Source organism: Palaemon carinicauda, chromosome 37 (genome assembly GCF_036898095.1).
Source record: "Palaemon carinicauda isolate YSFRI2023 chromosome 37, ASM3689809v2, whole genome shotgun sequence".
Classification (NCBI taxonomy): Eukaryota; Metazoa; Arthropoda; class Malacostraca; order Decapoda; family Palaemonidae; genus Palaemon; species Palaemon carinicauda.
This window is the reverse complement of record NC_090761.1, coordinates 41,562,034-41,574,533: the sequence shown is the minus strand read 5'-3', so window position 1 is coordinate 41,574,533 and position 12,500 is coordinate 41,562,034. Positions and strand designations below refer to the sequence as shown.

The following is a 12,500-nucleotide window of genomic DNA, read 5'->3' as shown; positions in this document are numbered from 1 at the left end:
TTAACGAGCATATAAATGATGTCATCTTACATCCCAAATTATATATATATTTTAAGTATTTTTGTCAACATTGAGCCGTTTAGCCAACATGGGTGACTACAGAGTATAAACGAAACTTTTGTTACTGCCAGCCTTTTACTAAACAGCTGAATCGCATGTATTTTAGGCACTGCATTATCTCTCATGGTACCATTAGTACAACTTACGTTTGGGGTACGCCTCGCATCACTTATTTTAATATATACCCAACAATTTAACTGATAACTTCTATCATATCTTTTTATTCTTTTCTGTTGAGAATATTTGATTGGCAGTGATCCTCTTAGTTTACGGGGGTGTACAGTAGGTAAATTATTACGTAGAGCATCAGCAACATCATTCTTCTTTTAAGTGATTTTACTTACAAAATTGAGAAGACTCTATTAGAAGCAACTTCTCCGCTGTAGATTATCAATTCTCCAAGTAAAAATAATTACTAAAATTTAGACATAAAACTAGCGATTTTCATTAAAAATTGACAAGACTTTATTAGAAGCAATTTCTCCATTGTAGATTAACAATTATCGAATAAACTTCTAATGACTTAAATTCTTATATAAAACTATAAAATTTCAGGTCGAAGATCCATGCCAAGTGTAGTAAGTCAGTTGCTCGCTCTTCCTGCAAATATTCTTAAACAGGAACTGTAGCACCTGTTTAGCAATACCTCTACATAGTAGCCCAATTATATTTCCATTCATTTCTCTGTATTTTTCACTTTCACCATTATATACGTTTTACAAATATATTTAGGACAGACACACTTCATTTGCTTCATATAACCATCAATGGTTCCTCCAAGAATTTTCTTTTCATGCAACCGTTCATCACATTCCTATTCCACCCAATCTTTAGTTTTTTCTATAACAGATCCACACGAAGAAGAAATATTCACATCCAACTAAAGCTTTACCTTATTCTTCAATAGACCTATAAGTGAAAGAAACTAGGGCTCTCTTTTTTACTAGCCATATTAAAGTTGAATGACATTTTGAATTGCTACCGATGGACGTTTTGTCGTAATACAGAACTAATTTCGCCCCCCCCCCCGGCCCAAAAAAAAAGAAGAAAAAAAAAAACAGTTTCCATCTGTACAAATGAGTCCGCACTCCGCTCTCAATGGAATCATGTTGGCGAAGGATATTAACAGGATATTAGAAAAGCGTGATACATAATAGGAAAGGATGTGATACATGAGGATATAACTTTCAGAAAAAAAAGAATGTTAATAGAAGTAGCTGAAGGAAAGTGAAAGGGTCATACAAACAAGAACGGATAACGACACTAAAGGCAAATGACAAACAACAGCAAAAATCAGTAACATCATCACCGTCAAAAACCGAAGTAAAAGTCACAAAAATAAAATCCGAAAAATAATGATGCTGGTTCACAAAAATAAAAACCGAAAATAATGATGCTGGTTACTCTAAATCTACAACTGAAATTCTTCAAAAATAACAAATAAAACACTTCTATTGGTAATCTCAAATGCCATATCAACAAGCAAGTGTAAATTACTGTTCTCAGTGCTCTAAAATATTATATCTACATGCAAGTGCCACTGGTGTTCCATGAAAAGAAACTTTTTCTATATCACAAACCACATGATATTCAGGTACCAGTCCACCCACTGTTCATCGGTCACATAATCCTAAGAATATACAACCACGAGCGAGTATTTACATCACATATTGATAAAAATATTGAAACCACGAGCTACTATTTACATAAAATTTTGCTAAAGATATATAAACCACGAGCGAGTATTTACATCACTTATTACTAAAAATATAGAAACCACGAGCGAGTATTTACATCACATATTGCTAAAAATAGAAACCACGAGCGAGTATTTACATCGCATTGCTAAAAATATAGAAACCACGAGCGAGTATTTACATCACATATTGCTAAAAATATAGAAACCATGAGCGAGTATTTACATCACATATTGATAAAAATATAGAAAACATGAGCGAGTATCCACATCACATACTGCTAAAAATATAAACCACGAGCGAGTATTTACATCACATTTTGGTAAAATTATAGAAACCACGAGCGAGTACTTACATCACATGTTGCTAAAAATATAGAAACCACGAGCAAGTACTTACATCACCTATTACTAAAAATATAGAAACCACGAGCGAGTACTTACATCACATGTTGCTAAAAATATAGAAACCACGAGCAAGTACTTACATCACCTATTACTAAAAATATAGAAACCACGAGCGAGTACTTACCTCACATATTGCTGAAAATATAAACGCCACGAGCGAGTATTTACATCACATATTGCTAAAAATATAGAAACCACGAGCGAATATTTACATCACATTGCTAAAAATATAGAAACCACGAGCGAGTATTTACATCACATATTGCTAAAAATATAGAAACCACGAGCGAGTACTTACATAGCATATTGCTAAAAATATAGATACCACAAGCAAGTATTTATATCACATTATTGCTAAAAATATAGAAACCACGAGCGAGAGTTACATCACATATTGCTAAAAATATAGAAACCACGAGCGAGTACTTATATCACATATTGCTAAAAATATAGAAACCATGAGCGAGTACTTACATCACATATTGCTAAAAATATAGAAACCACGAGCAAGTATTTACATTACATATTGCTAAATATATAGAAACCACGAGCGAGAATTTACATCACATATTGCTAAAAATATAGAAACCCAGAGCGAGTATTTACATTACATATTGCTAAAATATAGAAACCACGAGCGAGTATTTACATTACATATTGCTAAAAATATAGAAACCACGAGCGAGTATTTACATCACATATTGCTAAAAATATAGAAACCATGAGCGAGTATTTACTTTACATATTGCTAAAAATACAGAAACCACGAGCGAGTATTTACATAACATATTGCAAAAAATATAGAAACCACAAGCGAGTATTTACATCACTTATTGCTAAAATTATAGAAACCACGAGCAAGTATTTACATCATATACTGCTAAAAATATAGAAACCACAAGTGAGTTCTTATATCACATATTGCTAGAAATATAGAAACCACAAGCGAGTATTAACAACACATATTGCTAAAAACATAAAACCACGAGCTAGTATTTGCATCACATATTGCTAAAAATATAGAAACCACGAGCGAGTATTTACATCACATACTGCTAAAAATATAGAAACCACAAGTGAGTACTTATATCACATATTGCTAAAAATATAGAAACCACAAGCGAGTATTTACAACACATATTGCTAAAAACATAAAACCACGAGCTAGTATTTGCATCACATATTGCTAAAAATATAGAAACCACGAGCGAGTATTTACATCACATACTGCTAAAAATATAAAACCCACGACCGATTATACATCACATATTGCTAAAAATATAGAAACAACGAGCGAGTATTTGCATCACATATTGCTATGAATATACAAACCACGAGCTTGTACTTACATGAGTCGAGAAGTTCTTGAACTGGTCACCAGACGGCGTTCTGGCTGTGACAGTGAGAACAGCCTCGTAGGCCTTCTTGGCGATTTCGTTGATTTCGTCAGTGTCGGAGGCGTTGTACCAGGGCTTGTAGTTAGCTGACGTCCTGCAAAACAAGAATGATTGACTGTATAACAGGCAATTAGAAATTAGACATGAAAATGAATAAGTGAATTGACTGAAATACAACAATGAGCTAATGAGGAACTAATAATAAAATAATGAATGGGATGGGAAAAGATGTAGGAAATGACCGACTAAAAACAAATCAATTAAAAATTATAAATAACAAAGAAAAGTAATTAATCAAGAAGGAAAAACAAATTGATGAATTATTTTGATTTACAGATCTAGTTCATATGGGCCAAACTGGGACCGGGGTAGCCATTCAGTGCTGAGGAGTAAATGGGCGAAACCCTACAATTTCCCTATGAAATAAAAATTAAAAGAAGCTGGACAGCATAATATAAAATAGGAAGCAGGAACAGATATAGTTTATATGGCTACAAAGTGAATGCATATACAGACGTGGCACACTGCAATGACTTAAAAGGTTTTAGTAAAGGCGGTACTAACTGAGAATACAAAACTTGGTTCGATCTTCACCTTAATCAGCTTTTGTTTTAGGAGGCCAAATCATTGACCCTCATTTGATCTACAGAAGTAGATTTGACCTTGATAGTTTTATTTTGCCTGGATCACCTTCGATTTTATCTCCTAGATTATGCCTCTAGACGCTTCTTGGATATCTATTAAGTTTTTCTATATTTCTTTTGCTTTGTGGCAGCCTATTTGATAAATTCATCATGAATATGAAGCAAACTTTCAGTCAGTAACAACATAACAGCCTTAGAGCCTCGGCTAATCACTTCTCAATAGATTTTTTTTTTTCGCCCTGATCTATCATAATTTACTTTGGCTTACATTGTTTCTTAAATTAACAGCTAAATATTTGTCTTACATTTTAATTTAAATACAAATTTTTCTGTAAGGTGAGGTTCCTTCTAGTGCGATATATCCTTATAACCCATAGCTTTGGCCATATTTTGTCCTGTAAGACTGTAATCCACATTCCAATACCTACAGTGCACACAAATCGTCAATCAGTGATCGCAAAATAACCTATTTATTCTGCAAAGTTTTCTCCCACTTTCTTAAAATGAATAATTATCCACAAGATCACTGATTCATGGCTTCTCTTCTGTTGCATAATCAATGATGCCACCTTCATCATTATCTAGATATTGGGTATCAATCTCAGGACCCATTTATCTTTTTTTTATTGACACCGACGTTGACATAATCTCATTATAGGTTATTTTTAAAGACGGAATTTTTGTTGTTTCATCTGAATTTTAATTTTCATAATAAAGGTAAATGATTACTCAAGGCGAAAATAAACATGTAGGCAAACATTCGGGAAAACAAACCAGTTTTTTTTCCATATCAATAAAAATTTCATGAGTTATCGCGACCCAATAAAAACATTACTACAGAAATGTATTTGAGCAAACCGGCAACTTCCAGCTATGTGAAAAACAAAATACAAATGTTACTTGTTATGGTAATTCTGTTAACCGAATCTTTTTATAGGTGAAATAAACATGTGAATCATGTAAATGTTTCAATAAGTATGTTAATCCCAATAGTTGAGATTTTCCACTATTCGCTGGCTTCCCTGGGTGGTTATCAATTGATTATACCTAAACAGTAATTAAAAAAGATTATACCAATTTTTCTTCAGTGCCTTATACTTGATATTAGATATTAAAAACCGTAAATAAATAAAAACGACATAAAAATTGTCGCTATGAAAATGATACCTCAACAATGATAAGAGTTATAACAACAATAACCAAGAAATACAAGCTAAAATAGACACAGTACTAATAACAATCAGCAAAGATACATTTTTCCAAACCTAGGAGTAAAAGAAAAGTATCAATGGTCATGTAGTCCCGACCCTCTGTACGCTTCCCTTTTTACCTTTCAATACTGTATGGAAAACAAAAATGTTTTTCAATATAAGGCAAAATTTGCATTTTATGCAAATGATGAAAGTTACAGAAAACCAAAAATATGGTCTTTTTCGTTTTGAGAAAGATATACTAGTGCGAGTATCTACCTATCTATCCGTCTAGACAAGTGCGTTTCAATATATCTATTAACGCGTACATACGCGCTCACGCACACAGACGTAGTGCAGGGACCTAGACATGTAAAGGATTTGAATTTCTGGAATATTAGCAATAAAACCCGGCGCTGGGGGAAGCAGGTAAAGAACTAAAAAAAATTAAATTTCTCCTTATGGATTGACAGTAAATAATCTACATTTTTATGTAAAAAACAACTCGCCTCTGGCATAAAAAAAGGAAGATTGAAAAACTTATAAAATGCTGTAGAAAGTAGAACATTTCATATTTTGAAAGTGAACAAGTTGACCCTTAAATTTGTTACTTCCAGACGACGCCTTCTATATTGGGAATGCTGACATATAGGAGAAGACAAGACAATGGGGAAGGAATACAGTTAAATAGTCTATGATCAATAGACGAAAACAATCTTGGGAGAATATACAGTATACATTGTATCCACTACATACAAGGACATATAACTGAAATAAATATGGACCTTCTCTTAAACGTTACCATTTAGTGTCTTTCGAAATTTTCAAGCTTTTTGTGATGATAACATGTAAATGAAACTTGGAGTTAAGGAGAACGTGATCTGGGAGATATTAACACAACTAATGTTCTGTTTATCCAACTTAGTAATACTAGACAGATCCACAAATGAACATGTTAGGAAAAACATACATCAGGTAACCATACATTAAAAGAAGGAAAAAGGAAGTAGAAAAAAATATATCCCTAAAAAATCACAGAAAAGATATACAAATGGACGGATAGGGCACATCAACAACAATAGAAATACGGGTCTTATAAACTTTAAATCAGTTGATAAGAGGAAACGAGACTTAAGCAAGGCGTCCCAACCAAAAATCCTTGGAATGTAAAGAGCAATGGATGGTCATTTGAGAGAAATATATGATAGATCACACGTCGACATACCCTTACAGAAGCTATGCTGATAACAAGGTAGAAGGTTGTGAGATTCTGTAAGCTTTGGATGGTTGAACAATTACAATAGTTTCCCTTCCTGGGAACAGGTTATGCAAATGATTGCTCGTCCTGTGTTCAGAAAAGAAGGGGGAAGAGCAAAATACTTTGGATACCTATAGACTTTCACGTCTTCAGTGACTGATTTTGTGCATGAAAACATAAAATCCATAAAGCTCATAACATGATGAACATCAAAATCCACAACTATGAAATCACATAACCAGTTAAATGATACATGTACCCAAAAGAGTGACTTTCTCAGAACCATAGTATCACGTTGTTGCAAGAGAAAGTCAGATTTATAGACAATTTTCAGCTCAAAAGTGAGAAAATTGTCAACAAGATAAAGTTAGATTTAAGACATCTCCACAAAGGAGTTTTTGGCCGTGAAATTTAGGTTTGCAATTATACCTTTCTTCTTTGAAAACAACACAATTTTGAAGAAAATGAGACAATGTAGGGTGTGTCAGACTAATTGAAACCAGGGTCAAACCAAGGGGTATATGCAACTGTTTAGTTATAGGAAGAAATATGAGATTTTATATACGATTGTTTTGTTATAAGATATAAGAGGCGTTTAGCTGCATGTGATTCAATATTGGAAGAAATAGGCTTTTAAATGTGAATATTATATTATTGAAAGAAATAAGAGGCTTTTAGATGCGAGTGTTTTATTATGGAAGAAATAAGAGGCTTAGACGGGTGTTTTATTAAGGAATAAATAAGAGGCTTGAGTGCTTAAAATACATGGTTTCATAAAGAAGATTAAACTAAGAAAGAGAAAATCGTGAAGAAAAGTGTTAAGATTTTGTTTACAGTAGATGGGAAAGCTAATTGATGGATGTAATGATGAGGCGAAGCTTGTTTAGAGTTTTACATGATAAACATTTAGTGGAAGGAAAAGTTAAATGTCCCTGGGGGTTTAACTGACAATTAGTTGAAGGAAAAGTTTAAATTAAGATAATTCTGAGAGGAATGGGTGAAAATGGGTTTGTATATATAAGTTGGTCATAGGAACATGAGCATCGGAGAAGAAAATGTAGGAACTCATGGCTAAGATTAAAGGCTAAATAGTGGAATCAGTGGAACTTAATTAGTTCAATCTTGGTACAAATGCTTTTTTGTTGCGTAGGCTGACATGATCCATGTTTTATAGCTTATATGTTACTTACCTGTCTTACAGTTATTCTTCTTTATTCAAAAGTGTATTCTTCCTTTAAATTCTTTCCGCACTGGGCGGCTTTCCCTCTTGCAGCCCTTGGGCTTATAGCATTTTTAATGCTGCTTGGCTAATAATAATAATAATAATAATAATAATAATAATAATAATAATAATAATAATAATAATAATAATCTATCTATCAACGCACTTCCCCCAATTTTATGGAGTTGTGACATAACAAAAGAACAAAAGGGGACTTTTCTTTTCTTCGCTCCTCCCACCCTGACGAGGGATTCAGCCGAGTTTTGTTGGTAATGTTACGGTGTCAAAGGTCACCCTCTCCCGTTATCCACCGCAAATGAAGCTTCACAACCTAAATCCCGTAATGCTCCTACCTCATCGGTCACCAAGACGACAGGAGGAAGCAGCAGAGCCTATCGGAACTGCGTTACAATTGCTTGCCATTCATTCCTATTTCTAGCATACACTTTTGTCTCTCACATCTATCCTCCTATCACCTAGAAATTTCTTTACTCCTTCTATCCATCCAAACCTTGGCCTTCCTCTTGTACTTCTCCCACCAAGTCTTGCATTCATGACAACAATTAGAATAGCGTCAATGTATCCTTGAGTGTCGTAAAGGGAGACTAAAGAGGACAGGACGAGGGACAGGGAATCGCCTAAATTGTATAGTTACTTCCTCTGAGATATCATCAACATAATAATAATAATAATAATAATAATAATAAAAATAATGAATATATATCTGAATAAGAAACATGAAATTATGCTGTTAGTCCTTTGTAGATGGACTGAATCGAATGCAGATTTGTTGAAAGTAGATGAGAGAAGAGAGGTAGAAATGATTTTCTAAAGAGAAAATGGTCAGTGTTAGGCCCATACATTTATGAAGACCAATTAAGATATTGAAAAATGGAATTGATGAGATTACAACTAAAAAAATTCTGAATATTGGCGATGGTCTGATTGAGTTACTAATAGGGTTTGTTACAAATGACTGGACAAAGAAAAATTCATGATGTAAAAGACAATATTAATGTTTCATTTCTTAAAATTAAAGGTAACGGGGTGACTTAAGATAGACATAGTATTGCAATACTATAAAGAAAGACTATTGCACAATTTTGATTGAGAAAGTAAGCTAGATGAGAAAGGAATACTAGAAAGAACTAAGTCGATTTAGATATAAAGAAAGGCGCAATGACAAAGCATTTAGTATCTTACGTAAGATTAAAAGTAAAACGAAATAAGCTAGAAAACGTATAAGAGAGAATAGATAAAGATGTCACATGGAAGCTTATAAATCTTATTGCACAGGAGATATGTTACTGAAAGCAATTAAATTTTTTATATAAAATAAAAGAAGAATATGTAGATAGAAAGATTACTGGTTTGGTATAGAAGTGAAGTGAGGAAAGGATGTGTGATACCTATAAGTCATTCTGTATCTTAATAGTGTAAGAAGTTAGAAAAGCAAAATAGAAAAAGAAATAAAGTTTTGGCATAAGAAAAGGGGTCATGAATGACCCTTGAAATGGTTATGTTGCCAGACACAGTTCACTCAAATTTCTGCAACACACTTCAAGGAAATTTCTTAAGCTTAAAGAATTAATACATTTATTGATATCCTAAAGAAAACGTATTTTTTTCTCTAAAATCATCAATCATAGTTATACCATTGTATAAAAATGAGAAAAAATAATTTCACAATAAATAAACAAAATATTTTGAAAATTTCACTTTAGAGAAAAGGAGGAAACTGAAGATATATTGAAAGAATTACTAATTTTAACTAACATAAACCTAATAATTGTTGTTAAAAAACACGAAGAAAGATATATAACTTCAATAATGCTTAACATGAGGTCATAAATGGAAGTGGAAACCCTGACTTTTATCAATAAGATGGAAAACAACCAACCGTACACCACCTATTTTCATGGACTTTGATCATTAACATACATTGGTATAATGTTCATATAATAACACACACACACACACACTATATATATATATATATATATATATATATATATATATATATATATATATATATATATATACTGGAATAACAACAAGACTACTACTCCGGTTGCAAGACCAAAAAGTGAAAAGGAACAGCTTAATTCTTTATACAAAATAAATCGAAAACCATAGAAGTTTGCAAGACTTTATATTTTTAAATGACAGACATACTTCTCGACATGAGTTGCAGTAGCCATTTGATGATAGCCCAGGATGCATGTATCCAATAAGATATATATATATATATATATATATATATATATATATATATATATATATATATACATATACATATATATATATATATATATATATATATATATATATATATATATATATATATTCATTATAAATAGCTAAGCTACAATCCTAGTTGGAAAAACAGGATGAATTAAGCCCAAGGGCTCCAACAGGGAAAATTAGGCAAGTGATTCAAGAAAATAAGGAAATAAATAAACTTAATATAAAAGAAGTAAAGAACACTAATAATATTAAAACAGATCTTTCATATATAAACAATAAAAACTTAAAAAAAAAACAGGAAGAGAAATAAGATATAGAATAGTATGCCAGAGTGTACCTTCAACCAAGAGAACTCTACCCCAAGACAGTAGTTGACCATGGTACAGGGGCTATGGCACTACTCAAGACTAGAGAACAATGGTTTGATTTTGGAGTGTCGTTCTCCTAGAAGAGCTGCTAACCATAGATATCTAAAGAGTGTTCTCTACCCTCATCAAGAGGAAAGTAGCCACTGAACAAAGTGAAGTTGTTGACCCTTTGAGCGAAGAAGAATTGTTTGGTAATCTCAGTTGTTATTATGGGTATGAGGACAAAAGAGAAGGTGCAAAGAATAGGCCTGACTATACGGTTTATGTGTAGGAAAAGGAAATGTGAGCCACAACCAGAGAGATGTATCCAGTGTAGTGCTGTCTGGCCAGTTAAAGGACCCAATAACTCTCTAGCAGCAGTATATCAATGGTTGGCTGGTGCCCTGGCCAAGCTACTACTTATATATATTAGGTAATTCTTTTATAATCTTTTCAGTCTTTGCCATCCCACATATACAAGGCAAACAATACCTTTCAAACGATTTATCCTTGAGTTTTCTTATTCACACTTGATAACCACAACAATATCTCCATACATTCCAACACTGGATTTCTAAGGCTCCTGCCATCTTCCACGATTTACGTATTCTCTTCTCGCATCCTCTTATCCCTCATATTGAATCCCAATTGCATAGACGGATCAATTGCCTCCATTCTTCACGACTCATGTAAACTTCAATTGCTTATGTTTCTGGTTTATGTTTGCACTTACCCTTGCTCACATTCATTTAAACTTAATTCTATTGTAAAAAGCAACCGATTTCACAAGTTTCTGCACTTAATAATGCATCATAAACATTACGGCATACACAGAGTGATTGTATATCATGTGAAATATTCTTAATATCCCGTAAGAAAGTAAAAAAAAAAAAAAAACCCTGAAGGAAATTTCTCAGGTACCCATTCGATATAAAAGCCTCACAAAAATGGTTTAGGTCTTGCATCTATACGTTTCCTCGAGATGAGCCCATAAAAAGGCTTTTATCGATACTTTCACCTTCTCCAATGGAGAAACTTTTCCGATTTACTATAAAAAGAGCGTCGTAAACAGATCGTCTAGAATCATGGTAGTAACTAATTTATATTCCAAGCGCGCATACGGAATTACGAACACATTCAAATACACACATTGAATGTAACTATCTACATATGAATGAATGAATGAATATATATATATATATATATATATATATATATATATATATATATATATATATATATATATATATATAAAATATTCCATTTTTTTTTTCATTATAAGCATTAATCCCCTACCTGTTTTTATATAGTCTTAAGGGGTCAGGTTGCTTACCAGATGCCCTTTTTCTTTTACCCAAACAGATGATATCACCAATCCCTATGTCATATACATATATACAATAACATAATATAATTATATCGAATAAATATACACATACACCAACACATATATATGTGAATATATATACACAATGAGAGAGCTATGCTGTATATTCTTTTTAATTAGAGATTGAAGCATTTAGAATATATCATTTTATAGTTTATATATGAAATATGTTTTAATGCTGTTATTGTTTTTAAAATATTTTATTTTAATTGTTCATCATTTCTCAGATCGTTTATTTATTTCCTTTCCTCACTGGGCTATTTTTCCCTGTTAGAGCCTTTGGGCTTATAGCATCTTGCTTTTCCAGCCAGCGTTTTAGCTTAGTTAATAATAATAATAATAATAATAATAATAATAATAATAATAATAATAATAATGATAATAATAATAGCACTGGTGCAAAGGAAATATAAAAGAAAAATTATCTTCATTCACATGAATTCTTTAAACAATATGAACAAAATAAATTGTTCATCACACATCAGACATTTAGATTCCCTCTGCTTTTTTAATTTTTTAAAACACGTTTATTGAAAGAGTGATTAGCATCTCTTTTTAACTCCCTTCCTGGGTCCTACCAATTGACCTACGCCAAAAAAATCTAAATTGCGCAAACAATTATAAGCTAATTGCAAGGGGAGAAA

The 12,500-nt window shown here is 32.3% G+C and overlaps 1 protein-coding gene across 1 annotated transcript in view; it reads right to left on the bottom strand.

Annotated features, from left to right (window-relative positions):
* LOC137629594 (atrial natriuretic peptide receptor 1-like) overlaps positions 1–12,500 on the bottom strand; it is a 1,161,427-nt gene that overhangs the window by 433,536 nt on the left and 715,391 nt on the right. The window contains 1 exon segment of the mRNA XM_068361051.1: positions 3,514–3,655. Coding sequence (XP_068217152.1) covers positions 3,514–3,655 — 142 coding nt within the window.